Raw genomic sequence first — 24847 nt, 5'->3', positions numbered from 1 at the left:
TCCCTTAAAATCTATGTGAACCTGGGAAAGTTATCTAATCTTTCTGTACCTTCTTTAACAAACTAAAGCAAGAAGTGTCTATCTTATAGGATCATTGGGAGGATTAATTGAATAATTTGTCAAGCACTTAGAACACTGCCTGTCTCACACTAAATGCGCAGTAACTGTTAGATATAAAAAAAATAATAAATATTTATTAATAATAAAATTATTATTTCCAGGGGATCTATGTTGTTGTTCAGTTGCTATGTTGTCTCTGACTCTTTGTGACCCCATGGACTGTAGCACACCAGGCTCCTCTGTCCTCCTCTATCTTCTGGAATTTGCTCAAATTCATATCCATTGAGTCAGTGATGCTATCTAACCATCTTATCCTCTGCTCATCTTAACCTCATCTTATCTTCTTCTTTTGCCTTCAATCTTTCAGAGTATCAGGGTCTTTTCCAATGAGTTGGCTCTTCACATCAGGTGGTCAAGTATTGGAACTTCAGCTTCCCCTGGGACCCCATGGACCCCCATGGAATTCTTCAGGCCAGAATACTGGAGTGGGTAGCCTTTCCCTTCTCCAGGGGATCTTACCAACCCAGTATCAAACCCAGGTCTCCCACACTGCAGGCGGATTCTTTACCAGCTGAGCCACAAGGGAAGCCCAAGAATACTGGAGTGGGTAGCCTATCCCTTCTCCAGCGGATCTTCCCGACCCAAGAATCGAACTAGGGTCTCCTGCATTGCAGGTGGATTCTTTTCCAGCTGAGCTATTAGGGAATCCCCCCCACCTCAAAAGGACATACACTTGTGAAATTTTACTGCAAATGTTTAGTGGACAATTAATTAGTTAGAGATTAAATGTACAGACTTAATTTATAGCTAATATAGAATTAAATGAGATGGAGAAACCGAAATATAGTGTTACAACTTTCCAGGGTCATATTGTCTTCTCCAGACTTCCATCTGGTGGTTTTTAAATTAAGTACAGTGTTGTTTCTGTGTCTGTGACACTTCCGTTGCACAGTTGGGTTTCTCCCTTCAGCTACCTGTACCACTCCTGAATTGTATAATTATTGAATTACAATTGTAACACAAAATCAGCAAATTATAAAGAATTACACAAATAATCAAAGGGAAGGATTTATTCTACTGTTATTAAAGAGTGTAAGACATTTACTTGCAAACAAAAGAGTGAACGATGAAGAATTAAAATCTTTTCCTCTTCCTCATTTTGTTCCCTACAAGCAGTAGTGATCATTGTTTCTCAGTGAGATGATTCGGTGTTCCAGTAGTTCATTTGCCCATAGATGAGGAGACCACCCCAACCCCTACTCTTCCAAGAACAGAAATGTGGGTGACATGAGAACCCGTGGAGTGTGTGAGTCTGGGTATAAAATCAGTTACAAATCAAAGAGGTCTTGAACCAATGAAATAGACACAGACCTGTTAGGTTAACAATCAGAGAAACTAATACTGAAAATCATTGTATATTTCTGTACTTTCATCACTCTTGTGAACTTCAAAGTGTCAGTTTGGGAGTAGCAGAAATTAAGTGTTTGGAATTGAGATCCCCAGAAAAATGACTAATAGAAATAAAAAATCTTCCAGTAACTTAACTAGTGATTTTTAAAAATTATATAATTAGTATAAGTAAATGTGAATATTTTATTAAAATGTAATAACACAAGAAATACAAATGCTGTAGAGGTGAAAATTAGATTGCCACATTTTAACTCTAGTATAATCAAAATTATGAAACTACATAAAACTAGAAGGGAATACATTAATAATAAGAATGATTGCTTCCAGATGGTGGGGAAGGTTAGCTTTTCTGGATTTTATGTTTTATGTAATTTCAAAATTTTATAATTAACCATATTTCATTAATAATAAACAATTGCTAATTAAAAATTGGTACATATTCATGAATTCAAACACACTGCCTTTTCCCTAATTTAGCAAACCAGTTTAGATTTTCCTTTCTTTAATTTGAAGTTTTACCATGTTTAGAATAAATTGAATATTTTCACCATAAAAATTTCCAAATCAGTTTGGATCCTTATTTTCTGAAACATTTTTTGTATTTTCAGATATGTTTAGAGCATCCTTTAGAAAAGTTAGGGACTTCCCTGGTGGCTCAGATGCTAAAGAATCCACCTGCGATGCAGGAGAGCATGGTTCGATCCCTAGGTTGGGAAGAGCCTCTGGAGAAGGGAGTGGCTACCCACTCCAGTATTCTTGCCTGGAAAATCCCATGGTCAGAGAAACCTGATGGCTACAGTCCATGGGGTCACACACACACAGTCAGACATGACTTAGCAATTAATACACTTCACTCAGCAATGTTATTAAATAAATACATTTACTGATTATCACTATGCAAATTTTTTGTATCCCTAGCATCTGAAACTGTACCTGGCACACAGTAGACGATGTATATTGAATAAATTGAATACTGAATAAATAAACGATTCCCTGCATCAATTTGGTTACTAAATCTTGTGGATTTTTTCTCTCAGATTTGCCCCCCTTCTCTCAATCCTTGAAGCTTCTGCTCCCATTAAAGTCCTCATTATCTCTCCCATTCTCAGAAAGTCACCTCTAACTTCCTTGCCTCCCTCCAGATACTGCTTTGTCCTTTTCTGCAGCTCTGAAGTTTTAAAATGAGTGGTGTACACTCACTTTGTTTCCTTTTAAAAAACAATTCTTTTAACTTTTATTTTTAATTATACAAGCAATACATGTACAAATTTTATCAGAGAAATGCTTGTTGTTTTATTGCGAAGAGGCAGATTTATACAGTGGCATCAGGATCTATGGGTCATTCTGCAGTTATTTTTTCACTTAATACCATGTCCATGTGAATACATCTGAAAGTGAAAGTTGCTCAGTCATGTCTGACACTTTGCAACCCCATGGACTGTAGCCTGCCAGGCTTAAAACTGCCAAACTTAATTGGTACAGGTAGATGACTCTTGAGAGTCCTTTGGACTGCAAGGAGATCAAACCAGTTGATCCTAAAGGAAAGCAGCCCCAAACATTCATTGGAAGGACTGATGCTGAAGCTCCAATACTTTGGCCATCTGGTGAGAAGAGCTGACTCATTGGAAAAGACCCTGATGCTGGGAAAGATAAGGCAAAAGGAGAAGGGGGTGGCAGAGGATGAGATAGTTAGATAGCATCCCCAACTCAATGGACATGAATTTGAGCAAACTCCAGGAAATGGGAGAGGAAAGGGAAGCCTGGTGTGCTGCAGTCATGGTGTTGCAGAGTTCACCATGACTTAGTGACTGAACAACAGCGACATTTAGATTGTTTAAAATGTTTAATCCTTGACCAACGCTGCAGTGAGCATCCTTTCTGGATGCTTTTCGTGAACATGTGCAATTGTTTCTCTAGACTGTATACTGAAAAGTGGAACTGTTGGGTCATAAGTTATTCACATTTAAAATTTTAAAAGATACTCCCAAATGTGCCCTCTAAAAAAATCTTTATCAATTTACACTGCAACCAACATGAATGAGATTATTGAATATTATGCCATGTTTTATTTGTGAGAGTCCCTTGGACTGCAAGGAGATCCAACCAGTCCATTCTGAAGGAGATCAGCCCTGGGATTTCTTTGGAAGGAATGATGCTAAAGCTGAAACTCCAGTACTTTGGCCACCTCAGGAGAAGAGTTGACTCATTGGAAAAGACTCTGATGCTGGGAGGGATTGGGGGCAGGAGGAGAAGGGGACGACAGAGGATGAGATGGCTGGATGGCATCACTGACTCAATGGACGTGAGTTTCAGTGAACTCCGGGAGTTGGTGATGGATAGAGAGGCCTGGCGTGCTGCGATTCATGGGGTCACAAAGAGTCAGACACGACTGAGCAACTGATCTGATCTGATTTGATGGATAAAAAATATTTCATTGTTTCATTTTGCATTTCCCTAAACACTTGGTGAAATTAGCTGATGTTTGGAAGGAAGGTGCTAATTGACTTTTTAAAAACTGTTTTTCCCTCCAAAAAATTTCCTTGCCAAAATCAAAATTTAACAAATTTTTTTCTTCATTCATTTCCTTCAGCCAGCCAAGCCAGAGACTTGCTGTCAAAGATGCTAGTGATTGACCCAGCAAAAAGGATATCAGTGGATGACGCCTTACAACATCCGTACATCAATGTCTGGTATGACCCTGCTGAAGTGGAGGCGGTAAGGTTTAGGTTTATTTTATTTTCTTTCCACAAACAAATGGTAGTAACTGGGTGCGCCATGGTGTGCACTGAAAGAGAGTTAGAATCCCAAAGAATTCTCAAAGGGCCCTCATAAAATTCCTAAGTCACAAAGCTACTACCTTCCCTTCTACAAGTTATTTTCTTCAACCTATGTTTTGAGTTGCATTTCTTTTTCAGGATTTCCTATGTGAGATGGTGATTCAGTCCAATACCTTGGCTGTTCATGACACACTTCCACTAGTTTTTGTTAAATTATTAACACCACCAGTATCTCCTTGTATTTAATGATCAGTCTCTCTTGATGCAAACTAAGTAACAAAAAATGTAATAGAGGAGAAATCTCTTTGCCTCTGTTCCAATCAGGTTCCTGGTTTTAATAAACTGTGGTACTAAGAACATTTATTCTTTTTAATTAACTTATTTATTTTAATTGAAGGATAATTACTTTACAATACCATGATGGTTTTTGCCATACATCCATGTGAATCAGTCACAGGTATACATGTGTCCCCCCATCTTAAACCCCCGTCCCACATCTCTCCCCACCCTATCCCTCTCAGTTGTCCCAGAGCACTGGCTTTGGGCGCCCTGCTTCATACATCAAGCTTGTACTTGTCATCTGTTTTACATATGGTAATGTACATGTTTCAATGCTGTTCTGTCAAATTATCCCACCCTTCCCTTCTCCCACTGAGTCGATAAGTCTATTCTTAATATCTGTGTCTCCTTTGCTGCCTTGTATGTAGGATCATCATTACTGTCTTTCTAAATTCCATATATATGTGTTAATATATAGTATTTGTCTTTCTCTTTCTGACTTACTTCACTCTACATAATAGACTCCAGTTTCATCCACCTCATTAGAACTGATTCAAATAGATTCCTTTTTATAGCTGAGTAATACTCCATTGTGTATATGTACCACAACTTCCTTATCCATTCATCTGCTGATGGACATCTAGGTTGCTTCCATGTCCTAGCTATTGTAAAAAGTGTTGCAACGAGCAATGGGGTACATGTGTCTCTTTCAATTCTGGTTTCCTCAGGGTGTATGCCCAACAGTGGGATTGCTGGATCATATGGCAGTTCTATTTCCAGTTTTTTAAGGAATCTCCACACTGTTCTCTCAAGTGGATGTACCAGATTGCATTCCCACCAACAGTGTAAGAGGGTTCCTTTTTCTCCACACCCTCTCCAGCATTCACTGTTTGTAGCCTTTTCGATGATGGCCTTTCTGACCGGCATGAGATGATACCTCACTGTGGTTTTGATTTGTATTTCCCTAGCTGAGCATCGAAGAATTGATGCTTTTGAGCTGTGGTGTTGGAGAAGACTCTTGAGAGTCCCTTGGACTGCAAGGAGATCCAACCAGTCCATTCTAAAGGAGATCAGTCCTGGGTGTTCTTTGGAAGGACTGATCCTAAAGCTGAAACTCCAATACTTTGGCCACCTCGTGCAAAGAGTTGACTCATTGGAAAAGACCCTGATGCTGGGAGGGATTGGGGGCAGGAGGAGAAGGGGACGACAGAGGATGAGATGGCTGGATGGCATAACTGACTCGATGGACGTGAGTCTGAGTGAACTCTGGGAGTTGGTGATGGACAGGGCGGCCTGGCGTGCTGTGATTCATGGGGTCGTAAAGAGTCAGATATGACTGAGAGACTGAACTGAACTGACTGAATAATGAGTGATGTTGGGCATCTTTTTCATGTGTTTATTATCCATCTGCATATCTCCTTTGGAGAAATGTCTGTTTAAGTCTTTTGCCCACTTTTTGATTGGGTTGTTCAGTTTTCTGGTATTGAGCTGTACAAGCTCCCTTGTATATTTTGGAGATTAATTCTTTGTCAGTTGTTTCATTTGCTGTTGTTTTCTCCCATTCTGAAGGCTGTCTTTTCACCTTGCCTACAGTTTCCTTCATTGTGCAAAAGCAGAACATTTAGATTATAAAGCTTTTACTAGGCCATTGGTGACTTTGTGAAGCTTTGCATAAATTAGATGAGAAAAATTGGGTATTTCAATAAGGCCACTGTCTCAGGTTGGTTCTAAGTTGACTGCCATAGGAAGGTATATCTCCATATTTTCCATCGAGACATAGTAAAAGAATCTTCTCAGAAGCAAAACTCTTTAATTTTTTGCTATCTCCTTTTCTCTGAGTAGATCCAGGGCTGCTCAGGAAACAGGGCTACTGTTTTGCCCATGTGTGTTCAATAAGCCTCCCAATAGGAATGTCCCTCTTTTAAACTTTACTATCAACAGTGTTACCTTCTCCCATCAAAATTTCACATTCTTTGAAAACCTGTGCTAAATGATTCATAGTACCTTCAAATTACTTTGCTTGAATTGGTCATTAATTTTCTATTTGAAATATTCTTTCTATTTGTTTTCTTGTGACCTTCACTATATACCAGGATATTCTGGCCCATCCAAAGCTTGCTTTTTTTGGCTTTTTTGTTCTGCTTCACTGTGTCAGAGATGCTAGGTTCAAGCTGGCATTAATTCTCCTCCCTTCTTCACTGGACAATTGAGAGCTGAAGGATGAGAATAAAAATCAGGTAGAATCAAACTTTATAGACATAATATTAAAAAAGCAACTTTTCATAGTAACCCAGTTCTTAAGTGTTACAAAATTTCTGAGAAAATAATTCAGTGATAAATGACTTTCCTGTGTGGAAACTGAGGTATAACATTCTAACATTTTCTTAAGACCTTCTTTCTTCAGCAGCTTTACAATGATGATGAAATTTTAATTTGCTTAAAATTAATTTTAGTCAATTTGACTTGATTTTTACAAAATTTTGTTGTTGTTCAGTCAATCGGATGTGTCTGACTCTTTGCAACCCTATGGACTGCAGCACACCAGGTTTCCCTGTCCTTCACCTTCTCCCGGAGCTTGCTCAAACTCATATCCATCGAGTCGGTGATGCCATCCAATCATCTCATCCTTTGTTGTCCCCTTCTCCTCCTGCCTGTATTTCTATTTTATATGTTTTCTAAAGGATGCATGAGCTTCCCTGGTAGTTCAGCTGGTAAAGAATCTGCCTGCAATTCAGAAGACCCCAGTTTGATTCCTGGGTTGGGAAGATCCCCTGGAGGAGGGCAAGGTAACGCACTCCAATATTCTTGCCTAGAGAATCCCTATGAACAGAGGAGTCTGGCAGGCTACAGTCCATGGGGTTGCAGAGTCGGACACGACTGAATGACTAAGCACAGCACAGCACAAAGGATATACAGCCATACAGTTTGATGAGTAAAACCAATACTATAGACTCAACACTTGGAAGCAAATCTTTTCTCCTGAACTCATAATGCAAGAATCATTGCAGTTGCCTAAAGAGTTTTAAAGAAGTGTACACAGAATGTAGCAAATGAACACTTAATACTACCTATTTATTTCCAATTTATTCTTATGTGAATTTGCAGTTGATTTTTTTCTAGACTTTCAACTCAGTTTAGTTCAGTTCAGTTCTGTTCAGTTGAATAGTCATCTCTGACTCTTTGTGACCCCATGGACTGCAGCACACCAGGCTTCCCTGTCCATAACCTACTCCCGCAGTTTGCTCAAAGTCATGTCCATCAAATCAGTGATGCCATCCAACCATCTTGTCCTCTGTCATCCCCTTCTCCTCCTGATTTCAACCTTTCCCAGCATCAGGGTCTTTTCTAAAGAGTCAGTTCTTTGCATCAGGTGGCCAAAGTATTGGAGCTTCAGCTTCAAATCAGTCCTTCCAATGCATATTCAGGACTGATTTTCTTTAGGATTGACTATTTTGTTCTCCTTGCAGTCCAAGGGACTCTCAAGAGTCTTTTCCAACTCCACATTTCAAAAGCATCAATTCTTTAGTGCTCAGCTTTCTTTATGGTCCAATTCTCACATCCATACATGACTATTGGAGAAACCATAGCTTTGACTAGACAGACCTTTGTTGGCAAAGTAATGTCTATGCTTTTTAATATGCTGTCTAGGTTGGTCATAGCTTTTCTTCCAAGGATCAAGTGTCTTTTAATTTCATGGTTGCAGTTACCATCTACAGTGATTTTGGAACCCAAGAAACTAAGGTCTCTTACTGTTTCCATTGTTTCCCCATCTATTTGCCATGAAATGATGGGACCAGATGCCATGATCATCATTTTTTGATTGTTGAGTTTTAAGCCAGCTTTTTCACCCTCCTCTTTTACCTTCATTAAGAGGCTTTTTAGTTCCTGTTTGTTTTCTGCCAATAGGGTGGTGTCATCTGCATATCTGAGGTTATTGTTATTTCTCCCAGCAATCTTGATTCCAGCTTATGCTTCATCCAGCCTGGCATTTCTCATAATGTACTCTGCATAGAAGTTAAATAAGCAGAGGGTTAATATACAGCCTTGATGTAGTCCTTTCCCAGTTTTGAACCAGTCCATGTTTCCATGTCTAGTTCTAACTGTTGCTTCTTGACCTGCATACAGGTTTTGCAGGAGGCGGGTAGGGGATCTGGTATTCCCATCTCTTAAAGAATTTTCCACAGTTTGTTGTAACCCACATAGTCAAAGGCTTTAGTGTAGTCAATGAAACAGAAGTAGATGTTTTTATGGAATTCTCTTGCTTTTTCTATGACCCAACGGATGTTGGCAATTTTATCTCTGGTTCCTCTGCCTTTTCTAAGTAAAATCCCCCAAATTAAATATTCTTAGTTTAATTCTAATGCTCTTAAAACTGAAAAAAAAAAAACTAGTGTTCTTACAACTAAAAACTAGAATCTCTTCCAATCTCTCATTCTTGGGAAATACTTCAAATATATTCCTGGGGTAGAATGAAATAATGAAATAAGTAAGAGAAAGTATGATGTAGACATATGTGAAAATTAAGCATGAGTTTTTTTCTCTGATGATTTTTGAGGTTATGCTGATGAAATTTTATTTTATTTATTTATTTTTTAAATTTTATTTTATTTTTAAACTTTACATAATTGTATTAGTTTTGCCAAATATCAAAATGAATCCATCACAGGTATACATGTGCTCCCCATCCTGAACCCACCTCCCTTCTCCCTCCCCATACCATCCCTCTGGGTCGTCCCAGTGCACCAGCCCCAAGCATCCAGTATCGTGCATCGAACCTGGACTGGCATCTCGTTTCATACATGATATTTTACATGTTTCAATGCCATTCTCCCAAATCTTCCCACCCTCTCCCTCTCCCACAGAGTCCATAAGACTGTTCCATACATCAGTAACCCTGTGTACGAGACAGCAAAAGAGACACTGATGCTGATGAAATTTTAGATAAACATAAATTATTTGAAATTACTGCTCAGTTATTTTGATAGCTGGAATCATGTTGCATATATATTTTTCCTTATATGTAATGTAATGTGTATAATGTGTTTTTAATGGATTGTGGCCTAGAGTTTAATTGGAGTCATAAAGTCTGTATTTGTAATTCACTTGTAATTATGTTGCCTATAAAAGAGACAGTTGCTTAGAATCTATAACAACATATTAATGAATAGTTTCAATGGGTTTTTAAATTAATTTTAACTTCTTATGAAAAATTCCTCTCAAGTATAGAAAGATCAAATTTAGGGTACTTAAAAGGCTAGAATCTTTTTCTCAGTCATTTCAATATTGCCAAAGTGAGTGTCTTTGAAGGAAAAGGGGGGCAAGTAGAGGATTTAATAAAGGAGAAAGTGCAAAAGAATATGATGTCTTTAGGAAAAATAAGGGTAGAGAAATGCTATGTGTATTAATCAGTTAATCATACTGCAAGCTATCTTATCACGTTTCCAAAAGTGCCAAACTACCAAACTGAAAAGAGAAGAGCGTATGAATGGTGTCATAATGCTAAGAGAGAAAATTATTCATGTAACGATGAAGTTGAAAGTGTACAAAGTTGAATGTCAAGGTGAATATTCATCTCTTTGTGTAACAGAACATCAAATTTGAAGTTAGATCTGTTCAGATTATTAGCAAGTTCTTATTCAAGTAATGTTCAGAGCAACAGAAATATGTTCTTCAAACACAAAGGCCACATTTACCGTCAATACTTTTTCATGAAATGCTTGGAGGTATTCTCACTGTTTCAGTATTCATTAAGAAGAGTTCGATATCAGACATAAATGCCATTTATTGAGTTGTTTGCATCATCACAGATGTGGAAAGATGCATTAGGTTTAAATTCCTGTTCTGTCACTTACAAGCTGGCCTAATTCAAGTTTCTTGTCTGAACTCTGTTTTCTTAATTAGGAATAGACAACAATCATACATATTGTAGAGTGTTCTTCAGGAATTTAGAGTTAATGTAGATAAAGTACTTTGTACAGTGCTTGGTAGCCAGTAAATATCACACAAATTCTTATTCTCATAATCATTACTATTACTATTATGATTTTTACTTGCATGCCTTTGCTGTGTGTGTGTGTGTGTGTTAGTCAGTCAGTCGTGTCTGACTCTGCAGCCCCATAGACTGTAGCCTGGCATACTCCTCTGTCCATGGGATTCTCCAGGCAAGAATACTGGAGTGAGTTGCCATTTCCTTCTGCAGGGGATCTTCCTGACTCAGGGGTCAAACCCAGGTCTCCTGCATTACAGGCAGATTCTTTACTGACTGAACCATCAGGGAAGCCTGCTCAAGCCTTTGCTACCTTTTGATATTCAGAAAAATAGATATATTTGGTGAAAAAGAGGAGCTGCTCAAGAAACTATAGAAATAATCTACATTTTAAAAAAAATCACTAAAATCCATCTAGTTCCTGTAAGATTTTAAATAGTTTGCTTTTATTTATTTATTTTGCTGATGTAGACCCTCCAAGTATAAGAAAATCCAGTGCCATTAATTTAAGCCAACATAAAGACAAATTATGGGGCTTCCCAGGTGACTCAGTGATAAAGAATTCACCTGCCGTTGCAGGAGATGCTGGTTCAGTCCCTGGGTGAGAAGATTTCCCTGGAGTAGGAAATGGCAACTCACTCCAGGATTATTGCCTTGAAAATTCCATGGACAGAGGAGCCTGATGGGCTACAGTCCATGGGGTCACAAAGAGTCAGACACAACTGAGAATGCAAGCATGCATCCAAAGATAAATTACATTGTTTACAAATATTCTTTATAACTATTGATATCTTTAAGAAGTTAGCGTATAGTCAGGGCAATTTTAGGGAATCAGCTTGACATTTTCTCTGTGCTCTGTTGGAGGGAAATACCGAGACAGTAGGGATCAGCTGCCTTGTTTCTTGTCCGATTCCTGAGTTTAGAGACCCTGCTAGGATACAGGGTGACTCTCACCTTGCAACCCCTGAGAATAGGCATATGGATACACTTTAGGAGGATTTTTGTGAACTGCAAGCTAAGGAGGAGTCAATTAACTCTGTCTCAGGGCATATAAAAAAGTAACTTAAGAAGAGTATGATATGTGACCTTTTTTTATATATATACATAGTTTTAACTTTTTCAGAAACTTCTGAGCACCCTATGAAAGCTCATGAGTATATAGGAAACTTACTAAGGGCTTCTGTAATTCTTCTGTGTTGGAGATGGGGGGGAGGAAGATGGAGGGGAGGAAGAAGGGAGGGAGAAATGCTTGGCTACCAAACCCAAGACATCCAAACTCAAAGGCATCATCATGGGAGTTCCCTGGTGGTCCGGTGGCTAAGACTCCATGTTCACAATGCAGGGGGCCCATGTTTGATCACTGGTCAGGGATCTAGGTCCCACATGCCGCAACTAAGAGTTCACACGCCACAACAAAGATCCCAGAGTAGCCAAATAAATATTCAAAGTAATCATCATGAAGATCTCAATTAGGAACTTACCATGTTAGAGAAGGACATTCATTTCTCAATTTATGATAAAAAGGAAGGCTTCTAACCTAACACTAGAACTATTGTCTCCTGGGATACTGCTCCTGGGGGCCAGGCTCATGGCCAGCAGTGATCAGGTCCACTGTTGGAAGGCTCTGTCTCTGAGAAGCCCAGATACAGTCCTAAATGGTCAAAACATCACTCTGGGAATCTGGACAGAGGGACAGGTTGAACCGGTCAGGCAGCTGGTATCTGAGAATTCTGCCCTCCAGTTGGCAAGCCATAGATACTTGGCAGTATAGAGGAGGATTGGCAGGCAAGCCAAACCTTCTGCCTGGTGACTGAGTCAAAGTGACAGGAGAGAATGCGGGAAGAGAGGCTTGAAACGTGGGCCTCAGCTGAGAATGGACTAGAGAGAGAGGTTGGGAATAGAAATATACCTGCCATCCATATAGGAAAGGTGTGGCTAATCCAATCCAGTTTCAGTGGAGTGTGATTAGGAAAGCAAAGCCAGTGCTGAACTTATTTGTTATTTCTTATCCAATTCAAGATTAATTTGGGAATTGGGACAAGGCTGTGTGGGAATTTAATCTACCTATATAGACCCTAAGTTAAACAACCTGGTTGTCAGCTCCCCAGTGAGAGAATAACTTGGGAAACAGAGTAATGCTTACATGTATTAGTGCTGAAGTTCAATTAAAATAAGCATGGTGAAAATGTAAGCCCAGAATAGTCAGTAATGTTACAAATTTACTGTTTATAACATAAGGTAATTAGTAGAGCCTTAAATGTTTTATTAGTATTTACTATTACATAGCTCTAGGGATTATGTTATTTTTGTGAGCAGTGAAAGTATAGGAACAAGCTAACCTGACTATTATAAACTCTTTTACTGCAAGGCCATCATAGATTTCATACTCTTTGAGCAGTGTTACTCTCTGACATTATTTTATTTATCTTGTCTGCCTTTGTATCTTATTGGTCATTACCAAAGTGAGCACATGGAAGAGATGACCAACCATACAAGAAATATGCACTATTTTTAATCTTTTTGTGACATAGATGTGTAAATTTTAATGTTGTGTATGTCTAGAAATTTAGTCAAGGTAAATCTTAAATGAGAGCTTAAAGATCATTGTAGAATGTTTGCGTGCTACAGTTTGTCCAGTATCAGCATCCAGAATATCAGCTCTACAATTATAAACAGCAACAGGCACACAGATCAGAAAGCATGAGGAGGAGAGTAGAATAGGGCTAAGTGTGGAATCAGAAAGCATCAAAAAGAGAATCAGGAGCCTGTGTTAAAGTAGCACAGATTCCAGAGCTTGGTCTGAGCAATCCAGAGGGAGGGCTGACTCAGATGTGAACAAATCACAGAGGGCAGGGCGGGCACATTGGACCAGTTCAGCAGAAACTTGTACTCTAAGGTCAGAGGTTGAGAAGATACCACCCTACAAGGCATTTATATAGAGGCAAAGCTAAGAACATTTTCTGATCACAGGGCAAAAGTCAAGAGCAGATAGAGCAGATATGCTTTTCTCTGTCTCTCTCCTTTTAAATTTTAACCATATTTAACTGTACAGTTCAGTGGCACCAAGTACATTCACATTGTTGTGCAACTCTTACCATCATATATCTCCCGAATTTTTCACCTTCCTACACTGAAACTCTGTCTCCATTAAACATTAACTCCTCATCTCCCTCACCCTCCCCACTCCAACTCTGCCTTCTGGTCCCTGGCATCTACCAATGTACTTCCTGACTCTATGAATTTGACTATTCTGTTGTTGTTCAGTCACTTAGTCATGTCCAACTTTTTGTGATCCCATGAACAGCAGCACTCCAGGCTTCCATGTCTTTCACCATGTCCCAGAGTTTGCTCAAACTCATGTCATGATGGATGGCATCACTGACTCGATGGACATGAGTTTGAGCAAGCTTCAGGAGTTGGTGATGGACAGGGAATCTTGGCATGCTGCAGTCCGTGGGGTTGCAAAGAGTAAGACATGACTGAGCAACTGAACTGAATTGAACTGAACATGTCCATTGAGTTGGTGATGCCATCCAACCATCTCATCCTGTGTCTTTCCCTTCTCCTTCTGCCTTCAATATTTCCCAGCATCAGGGTCTTTTCCAATGAGTCAACTCTTTGCATCAGGTGGCCAAATTATTGGAGCTTCAGCTTCAACATCAGTCCTTCCAATGAATATTCAGAGTTGATTTCCTTTAGGGTTGACTGGCTTGATCTCCTTGCAGTCCACAGACACTCAAGAGTTTTTTTCCGGCGCTATATAGTTTGAAGGCATCAATTCTTCGACACTCAGCCTTCTTTATTATGGTCCAACTCTCATATCCATGCATGACCACTGGAAAAACCATAGCTTTGACTATATACACCTTTGTCGGCAAAGTAACCTCTCTGTTTTTTAATATGCTGTCTGGGTTTGTCATAGCTTTTCTTACAAGGAGCAAGCATCTTTTAATTTCATGGCTACAATCACTGTACACAGTGATTTTGGAGCCCAAGAAAAAGAAGTCTGTCACTGTTTTCATTGTTTTCCCATCTATTTGCCATGAAGTGATGGGACCAGATGCTTTTGAACTGTGATGTTGGAGAAGACTCTTGAGAGTCCCTTGGACTGCAAGGAGATCCAACCAATCCATCCTAAAGGAGATCGGTCCTGGGTGTTCATTGGAAGGACTGATGTTGAAGCTGAACTCCAATACTATGGCCAACCTGATACAAAGAGCTGACTCATTGGAAAAGACCCTGATGCTGGGAAAGATTGAGGGCAGGATTAGAAGGGGATGACAGAGGATAAGATGGTTGGATGACATCACTGACTCAATGGACATGGGTTTGGATGGACTCCAGAAGTTGGTGATGGACAGGGAGGCCTGGCGTGCTGCGGTTCCTGGGGTCGCAAAGAGTCGGACATGACTGAGCGACTGAACTGAACTGATCTAAACTGATGGGACCAGATGCCATGATCTTCGTTTTTTTTTTTTTTTAATATAAATTTATTTATTTTAATTGGAGGCTAATTACTTTACAATATTGTATTGGTTTTGCCATACATCAAAATGAATCCACCACGGGTGTACACATGTTCCCCATCCTGAACCCTCCTCCCACCTCCCTCCCCCTACCATCCCTCTGGGTCATCCCAGTGCACCAGCCCCGAGCATCCTGTATCATGCATCGAACCTGGACTGGCATTTTGTTTCACATATGATATTATACATGTTTCAATGCCATTCTCCCAAATCATCCCACCCTCGCCGTCTCCCACAGAGTCCATAAGATTGTTCTATACATCTGTGTCTCTTTTGCTGTCTTGCTTACAGGGTTATTGTTTCCATCTTTCTAAATTCCATATATATGCATTAGTATACTGTATTGGTGTTTTTCTTTCTGGCTTACTTCACTCTGTATAATAGACTCCAGTTTCATCCACCTCATTAGAACTGATTCAAATGTATTCTTTTTAATGGCTGAGTAATACTCCATTGTGTATATGTACCACTGCTTTCTTATCCATTCATCTGCTGATGGACATCTAGGTTGCTTCCATGTCCTGGCTATTACAAACAGTGCTGCAATGAACATTGGGGTACACGTATCTCTTTCCCTTCTGGTTTCCTCGGTGTGTATGCCCAGCAGTGGGATTGCTGGGTCATATGGCAGTTCTATTTCCAGTTTTTTAAGGAATCTCCACACTGTTCTCCATAGTGGCTGAACTAGTTTGCATTCCCACCAAGAGTGTAAGAGGGTTCCCTTTTCTCCACATCCTCTCCAGCATTTATTGCTTGTAGACTTCTGGATCGCAGCCATTCTGACTGGCATGAAATGGTACCTCATTGTGGTTTTGATTTTGCATTTCTCTGATAATGAGTGATGTTGAGCATCTTTTCATGTGTTTGTTAGCCATCTGTATTCTTCTTTGGAGAAATATCTGTTTAGTTCTTTGGCCCATTTTTTGATTGGGTCATTTATTTTTCTGGAGTTGAGCTGTAGGAGTTGCTTGTATATTTTTGAGATTAATTCTTTGTCAGTTGCTTCATTTGCTATTATTTTCTCCCATTCTGAAGGCTGTCTTTTCACCTTGCTTATAGTTTCCTTTGTTGTGAAGAAGCTTTTAAGTTTAATTAGGTCCCATTTGTTTATTTTTGCTTTTATTTCCAATATTCTGGGAGGTGGGTCATAGAGGATCCTGTTGTGATTTATGTCGGAGAGTGTTTTGCCTATGTTCTCCTTTAGGAGTTTTATAGTTTCTGGCCTTATGTTTAGATCTTTAATCCATTTTGAGTTTATTTTTGTGTATGATGTTAGAAAGTGTTCTAGTTTCATTCTTTTACAAGTGGTTGACCAGTTTTCCCAGCATCACTTGTTAAAGAGATTGTCTTTTCTCCATTGTATATTCTTGCCTCCTTTGTCAAAGATAAGGTGTCCATATGTGCGTGGATTCATCTCTGGGCTTTCTATTTTGTTCCATTGATCTATATTTCTGTCTTTATGCCAGTACCATACTGTCTTGATGACTGTGGCTTTGTAGTAGAGCCTGAAGTCAGGTAGGTTGATTCCTCCAGTTCCATTCTTCTTTCTCAAGATAGCTTTGGCTATTCGAGGTTTTTTGTATTTCCATACAAATTGTGAAATTATTTGTTCTAGCCATTGGTAGCTTGATAGGGATTGAACTGAATCTATAGATTGCTTTGGGTAGTACACTCATTTTCACTATATTGATTCTTCCAATCCATGAACATGGTATATTTCTCCATCTATTAGTGTCCTCTTTGATTTCTTTCACCAGTGTTTTATAGTTTTCTATATATAGGTCTTTAGTTGCTTTATGTAGATATATTCCTAAGTATTTTATTCTTTTCATTGCAATGGTGAATGGAATTGTTTCCTTAATTTCTCTTTCTGTTTTTTCATTATTCAGTTCAGTTCAGTTCAGTTCAGTCACTCAGTCGTGTCCGACTCTTTGCAACCCCATGCATTGCAGCACGCCAGGCCTCCCTATCCATCACCAACTCCCGGAGTTCACTGAGACTCACGTCCATCGAGTCAGTGATGCCATCCAGCCATCTCATCCTCTGTCATTCCCTTCTCCTCCTGCCCCAAATCCCTCCCAGCATCAGAGTTTTTTCCAATGAGTCAACTCTTCACATGAGGTGGCCAAAGTACTGGAGTTTCAGCTTTAGCATCATTCCTTCCAAAGAAATCCCAGGGCTGATCTCCTTTAGAATGGACTGGTTGGGTCTCCTTGCAGTCCAAGGGACTCTCAAGAGTCTTCTCCGACCCCACAGTTCAAAAGCATCAATTCTTTGGTGCTCAGCCTTTCTCATTATTAGTGTGTTGGGGGCCAGAGTGAGGTACTCCGCCCGTGACAAGGGTCATGAGGAAGGAGGCTCGACATACGCAAAGGCGGGATCGAGCCTCAGGAGTCCCCCTGGAAATCCTTGAGCATCTACCCCCATAACCAGAGCCTGCCTACTTTACTATTTTGTGCTCACCTACACCTCTGACTTTGTGGGGGGGCTGTCTCCCACCACCTCTTTCGGAGAATGAGTTAACTTAGAGCTCCAGTTAATAATAATTCCTGGGCGTGATAAGAGTGTTTTAACCTACAAACTCCTCTGAAGGTTCTCTGGCCTGCCTGACAGGCTTGTCCGGCCACATGTGATTGCTCACAGCCTCCCAACCGTGAGAGGCACGAGATGCTTTAAACCTTCTAAAAACAGGTTCCTTAGAAAAGTTAGAAAACTATTAGTATAAGTATAATGGGCTGATTATAAATTGTATTGGTGAAGGGTTTTTCATTTGTTGAGCCAATGTTTGTTGCTAAGTCTCCACATCCCCTGCCCTTACACACATTAATGAATATATAGAAGAAATAAGTATTAACCTTTGATATTAATCACGTTAGACCTTAGGCTAAGTAAATTCTTTCCTTAACTAAAACCCACTACACCCTCACCCTATAGGAATGTAACTCTATTTGGGTAGTGTCTGTTTTAAGAATAATCACCCCTGGAGAAATAAGTGTCCTGGTTGACTGACTGCTGTCACAAGGAGAGGGTCATAAATTGTCAGCAGGCCCCCTGGCCAGAAGATGATGTAACACCCCTAAGACCTCTGTATACATTTGTATGAAGCACCTAACTTTGATAAAAGTCAGGACTGCTGACCCCGTGTGACTTTTGCATAACATCTCAGTGTATAAAAGTAGACCATGGAAAATAAAGAATTGGGATCAGTTTCTCGAAATACTGGTCTCCCCATGTCGCTCTCTCTCTCACTCTGGTTGAGTCTCCATCTGGAGTGCGGAACCCGCCATGCTTACTAATTATGCCTAGGCTTCTAAGATCCGACCGGGGAGGCCTCAGTGTCTCCTCTCCTTCGGGAGAACGGAAGGACGCCTGCGGCCTACGTAAGTGGTGCAAACTTCTTGTCTTGAAGTTTTATTGGTCTCCCGCGTAAACCAAGCTACTCAGCCTCTTTTCTCCACTGAATTTTCCTACTGAGCTATCCTCATCCTATTACTCTTTATATCTTTGATAAAATATTTAAATAAATAGGTCGCCGACGCCGTCCCCGCTTCGAATACCCTGGATCAGCCGGGGCAGGACCCTGGCATTAGTGTATAGGAATGCAAGGGATTTCTGTGTGTTGATTTTATATCCTGCAACTTTACTATATTCATTGATTAGCTCTAGTGATTTTCTGGTGGAGTCTTTAGGGTTTTCTCTGTAGAGGATCATGTCATCTGAAAACAGTGAGAGTTTTACTTCTTCTTTTCCAATTTGGATTCCTTTTATTTCTTTTTGTGCTTTGATTGCTGTGGCCAAAACTTCCAAAACTATGTTGAATAGTAGTGGTGAAAGTGGGCACCCTTGTCTTGTTCCTGACTTTAGGGGAAATGCTTTCAATTTTTCACCATTGAGGATAATGTCTGCTGTGGGTTTGTCATATATAGCTTTTATTATGTTGAGGTATGTTCCTTCTATTCCTGCTTTCTGGAGAGTTTTTATCATAAATGGATGTTGAATTTTGTCGAAGGCTTTTTCTGCATCTATTGAGATAATCATATGGCTTTTATTTTTCAGTTTGTTAATGTGGTGTATTACATTGATTGATTTGCAGATATTGAAGAATCCTTGCATCCCTGGATAAAGCCCACTTGGTCATGATGTATGATCTTTTTAATGTGTTGTTGTATTCTGATTGCTAGAATTTTGTTAAGATTTTTGCATCTGTTTTCATCAGTGATATTGGCCTGTAGTTTTCTTTTTTGTGGCATCTTTGTCAGATTTTGGTATTAGGGTGATGGTGGCCTCATAGAATAAGTTTGGAAGTTTACCTTCCTCTGCAATTTTCTGGAAGAGTTTGAGTAGGATAGGTGTTAGCTCTTCTCTAAATTTTTGGTAGCATTCAGCTGTGAAGCCGTCTGGACCTGGGCTTTTGTTTGCTGGAAGATTTCTGATTACAGTTTCAATTTCTGTGCTTGTGATGGGTCTGTTAAGATTTTCTTTTTCTTCTTGGTTCCATTTTGGAAAGTTGTACTTTTCTAAGAATTTGTCCATTTCTTCCAAGTTGTCCATTTTATTGGCATATAATTGCTGATAGTAGTCTCTTATGATCCTTTGTATTTGTGTGTTGTCTGTTGTGATCTCTCCATTTTCATTTCTAATTTTATTGATTTGATTTTTCTCCCTTTGTTTCTGGATGAGTCTGGCTAATGGTTTGTCAATTTTATTTGTCCTCTCAAAGAACGAGCTTTTGGCTTTGTTGATTTTTGCTATGGTCTCTTTTGTTTCTTTTGCATTTATTTCTGCCCCAATTTTTAAGATTTCTTTCTGTCTACTAATCCTGGGGTTCTTAATTTCTTCCTTTTCTAGTTGCTTTAGGTGTAGAGTTAGGTTATTTATTTGACTTTTTTCTTGTTTCTTGAGGTGTGCCTGTATTGCTATGAACCTTCCCCTTAGCACTGCTTTTACAGTGTCTCACAGGTTTTGGGTTGTTGTGTTTTCATTTTCATTCGTTTCTATGCATATTTTTGATTTCTTCTGTGATTTGTTGGTTATTCAGCAGCGTGTTGTTCAGCCTCCATATGTTGGAATTTTTAATAGTTTTTCTCCTGTAATTGAGATCTAATCTTACTGCATTGTGTTCAGAAAAGATGCTTGGAATGATTTCAATTTTTTCTGCATTTACCAAGGCTAGATTTATGGCCCAGGATGTGATCTAACCTGGAGAAGTTTCTGTGTGCGCTTGAGAAAAAGGTGAAATTTATTGTTTTGGGGTGAAATGTCCTATACATATCAATTAGGTCTAACTGGTCTATTGTATCATTTAAAATCTGTGTTTCCTTGTTAATTTTCTGTTTAGTTGATCTATCCATATGTGTGAGTGGTGTATTAAAGTCTCCCACTATTATTGTGTTATTGTTAATTTCCCCTTTCATACTTGTTAGCATTTGTCTTACATATTGTAGTGCTCCTATGCTGTGTGCATATATATTTATAGTTTTTTTATCTTCTTCTTGGATTGCTCCTTTGATCATTATGTAGTGTCCTTCTTTGTCTCTTTTCACAGCCTTTGTTTTAAAGTCTATTTTGTCTGATATGAGTGTTGCTACTCCTACTTTCTTTTGGTTTCTATTTGGGTGGAATACCTTTTTCCAGCCCTTCACTTTCAGTCTGCATGTGTCCCTTGTTTTGAGGTGGGTCTCTTGTAGACAACATATATAGGGGTCTTGTTTTTGTATCTACTCAGCCAGTCTTTGTCTTTTGGTTGAGGCATTCAACCCATTTACACTTAAGGTAATTATTGATAAGTATGATCCCGTTGCCATTTGCTTTATTGTTTTGGGTTCGAGTTTACACGCCCTTTTTGTGTTTCCTGCCTAGAGAAGATCCTTTAGCATTTGTTGGAGAGCTGGGTTGGTGATGCTGAATTCTCTCAGCTTTTGCTTGTCTGTAAAGCTTTTGATTTCTCCTTCATATTTGAATGAGATCCTTGCTGGGTACAGTAATCTGGGCTGTAGGTTATTTTCTTTTATCACTTTAAGTATGTCCTGCCATTCCCTCCTGGCCTGAAGAGTTTCTATTGAAAGATCAGCTATTGTCCTTATGGGAATCCCCTTGTGTGTTATTTGTTGTTTTTCCCTTGCTGCTTTTAATGTTTGCTCTTTGTGTTTGATCTTTGTTAATTTGATTAATATGTGTCTTGGGGTGTTTTGCCTTGGGTTTATCCTGTTTGGGACTCTCTGTGTTTCTTGGACTTGAGCGATAATTTCCGTCCCCATTTTAGGGAAGTTTTCAACTATTATCTCCTCAAGTATTTTCTCATGGTCTTTCTTTTTGTCTTCTTCTTCTGGGATTCCTATGATTCAAATGTTGGGGCATTTAACCTTGTCCCAGAGGTCTCTGAGATTGTCCTCATTTCTTTTAATTCGTTTTTCTTTTTTCCTCTCTGATTCATTTATTTCTACCATTCTATCTTCTACCTCACTAATCCTATCTTCTGCCTCCCTTATTCTACTATTTGTTCCTTCCAGGGTGTTTTTTATCTCATTTATTGCTGCTGCTGCTAAGTCACTTCAGTCCAGTGTCCGACTCTGTGTGACCCTGTGGACGTTAGCCCACCAGGCTCCCCTGTCCCTGGGATTCTCCAGGCAAGAACACTGGAGTGGGTTGCCATTTCCTTCTCCAGTGCATGAAAGTGAAAAGCAAAAGTGAAGCCGCTCAGTCGTGTCCGACTCTTTTCGACCTCATGGACTGCAGCCTACCAGGCTCCTCCATCCATGGGATTTTCCAGGCAACAGTACTAGAGTGGGGTGCCATTGCCTTCTCCACATTTATTGCATTATTCATTATATATTGACTCTTTTTTATTTCTTCTTCTGCTGCTGCTGTTAAGTCACTTCAGTCGTGTCTGATTTTGTGCGACCCTGTAGACGGCAGCCCACCAGGCTCCCCCATCCCTGGGATTCTCCAGGCAAGAAAACTAGAGTGGGTTGCCATTTTCTTCTCCAATGCATGAAAGTGAAAAGTGAAAGTGAAGTTGCTCAGTCGTGTCTGACTCCTAGCGAACCCATGGACTGCAGCCTACCAGGCTCCTCTGTCCATGGGATTTGCCAGGCAAGAGTACTGGAGTGGGTTGCCATTGCCTTCTCCGTCCTTGTTAAACCTTTCTTGTATCTTCTCAATCCTTGTCTCCAGGCTATTTATCTGTGTTTCCATTTTGTTTTCAAGATTTTGGATCATTTTCACTATCATTATTCGGAATTCTTTATCAGGTAGATTCCCTATCTCTTCCTCTTTTGTTTGGTTTGGTGGGCATTTATCCTGTTCCTTAACCTGCTGGGTATTCCTCTGTCTCTTCATCTTGTTTATATTGCTGTGTTTGGGGTGGCCTTTCTGTACTCTAGCAGTTTGTGGAGTTCTTTTTATTGTGGAGTTTCCTCGCTGTGGGTGGGGTTGTAGGGGTTGCTTATCAAGGTTTCCTGGTTAGGGAACTTGTGTTCGTGTTCTGGTGGGTGGGGCTGGACTTCTTTCTGGAGTGCAATGAAGTGTCAGTAATGGGTGATGAGATGTCAGTGGGTTTGGAGTGATTTTGGGCAGCCTGTATATTGAAGCTCAGGGCTATGTTCCTGTGTTGCTGGAGAATTTTCATGGTATGTCTTGCTCTGGAGCTTGTTGGCTCTTGGGTGGTGCTTGGTTTCAGTGTAGGTATGGAGGCGCCACTGATCTAGAGCCAGACATCCTGGAATGTGAAGTCAAGTGGGCCTTAGAAAGCATCACTATGACCAAAGCTAGTGGAGGTGATGGAATTCCAGTTGAGCTATTTCAAATCCTGAAAGATGATGCTGTGAAAGTGCTGCACTCAATATGCCAGCAAATTTGGAAAACTCAGCAATGGCCACAGGACTGGAAAAGGTCAGTTTTCATTCCAATCCCAAAGAAAGGCAATGCCAAAGAATGCTCAAACTACCACACAATTGCACTCATCTCACACGCTAGTAAAGTGATGCTCAAAATTCTCCAAGCCAGGCTTCAGCAATATGTGAACTGTGAACTTCCTGATGTTCAAGCTGGTTTTAGAAAAGGCAGAGGAACCAGAGATCAAATTGCCAACATCCTCTGGATCATGGAAAAAAACAAGAGAGTTCCAGAAAAACATCTATTTCTGCTTTATTGACTATGCCAAAGCCTTTGACTGTGTGGATCACAATAAACTGTGGAAAATTCTGAAAGAGATGGGAATACCAGACCACCTGACCTGCCTCTTGAGAAATTTGTATGCAGGTCAGGAAGCAACAGTTAGAACTGGACATGGAAGAACAGAATGGTTCCAAATAGGAAAAGGAGTACGTCAAGGCTGTATATTATCACCCCGCTTATTTAACTTCTATGCAGAGTACATCATGAGAAACGCTGGACTGGAAGAAACACAAGCTGGAATCAAGATTGCTGGGAGAAATATCAATAACCTCAGATATGCAGATGACACCACCCTTATGGCAGAAAGTGAAGAGGAACTAAAAAGCCTTTTGATGAAAGTGAAAGAGGAGAGTGAAAAAGTTGGCTTAAAGCTCAACATTCAGAAAACGAAGATCATGGCATCCAGTCCCATCACTTCATGGGAAATAGATGGGGAAACAGTGGAAACAGTGTCAGACTTTATTTTTTTGGGCTCCAAAATCACTGCAGATGGTGACTGCAGCCATGAAATTAAAAGACGCTTACTCCTTTGAAGGAAAGTTATGACCAACCTAGATGGCATATTCAAAAGCAGAGACATTACTTTGCCAACAAAGTTTTGTCTAGTCAAGGCTATGATTTTTCCTGTGGTCATGTTTGGATGTGAGAGTTGGACTGGGAAGAAGGCTGAGCACCAAAGAATTGATGCTTTTGAACTGTGGTGTTGGAGAAGACTCTTGAGAGTCCCTTGGACTGCAAGGAGATCCAACCAGTCCATTCTAAAGGAGATCAGCCCTGGGATTTCTTTGGAAGGAATGATGCTAAAGCTGAAACTCCTATACTTTGGCCACCTCATGTGAAGAGTTGACTCATTGGTAAAGACTCTGATGCTGGGAGGGATTTGGGGCAGGAGGAGAAGGGAATGACAGAGGATGAGATGGCTGGATGGCATCACTGACTCGATGGACATGAGTCTGGGTGAACTCTGGGAGTTGGTGATGGACAGGGAGGCCTGGTGTGCTGTGATTCATGGGGTTGCAAAGAGTCGGACAGGACTGAGCGACTGAACTGAACTGAATTGAGGCGTTTGATGAGCTCCTGTATATTAATGTTCCCTGGAGTCAGGAGTTCTTTGGTGTTCTCAGGATTTGGACTTAAGCCTCCTCCTTCTGGTTTTCAGTCTTATTTTTACAGTAGCCTTAAGACTTCTCCATCTATACAGCACTGATGATAAAATGTCTAGGTTAAAGATGAAAAGTTTCTCCACAGTGAGGGACACCCAGAGAGGTTCACAGAGTTACCTGGAAAAGAGAAGAGGGAGGAGGGAGATAGAGGTGACCAGGATGACATGAAGTGGAATCAAAAGAGGAGAGAGCAAGCTAGCCAGTAATCACTTCCTTATATGCCCTACACAATCTGGACCGCTCAGAGATGTTCATGGAGTTATACACAGAAGAGAAGAGGGAGGAAGGAGACAGAGGTGGCCAGGAGGATAAAGGGGGGAATCAAAAGGAGAGAGACAGATCCAGCCAGTAATCAGTTCCCTAAGTGTTCATCACCATCTGGAACACACAAAGAGATTCAGAGTTGGGAAGAGAAGAGAATGGGGAGGGAGGAGATAGAGGCAACCTGGTGGAGAAAAAGGAGAGTCCAAA

The 24847-nt window shown here is 40.1% G+C and overlaps 1 protein-coding gene across 13 annotated transcripts in view; it reads left to right on the top strand.

Annotated features, from left to right (window-relative positions):
- MAPK10 (mitogen-activated protein kinase 10) overlaps positions 1–24847 on the top strand; it is a 623107-nt gene that overhangs the window by 546565 nt on the left and 51695 nt on the right. For all 13 annotated transcript variants that reach the window (XM_070791731.1, XM_070791729.1, XM_070791732.1 and 10 more), the window contains one exon: positions 4061–4185. In XM_070791731.1, coding sequence (XP_070647832.1) covers positions 4061–4185 — 125 coding nt within the window. The remainder of the gene's footprint in view (positions 1–4060; positions 4186–24847) is intronic.

This window comes from Bos indicus, chromosome 6 (genome assembly GCF_029378745.1).
Source record: "Bos indicus isolate NIAB-ARS_2022 breed Sahiwal x Tharparkar chromosome 6, NIAB-ARS_B.indTharparkar_mat_pri_1.0, whole genome shotgun sequence".
In the NCBI taxonomy this organism is placed as follows: domain Eukaryota; kingdom Metazoa; phylum Chordata; class Mammalia; order Artiodactyla; family Bovidae; genus Bos; species Bos indicus.
Note: the sequence above shows the minus strand (reverse complement) of the source record. Positions and strands in the feature narration are given on the sequence as shown.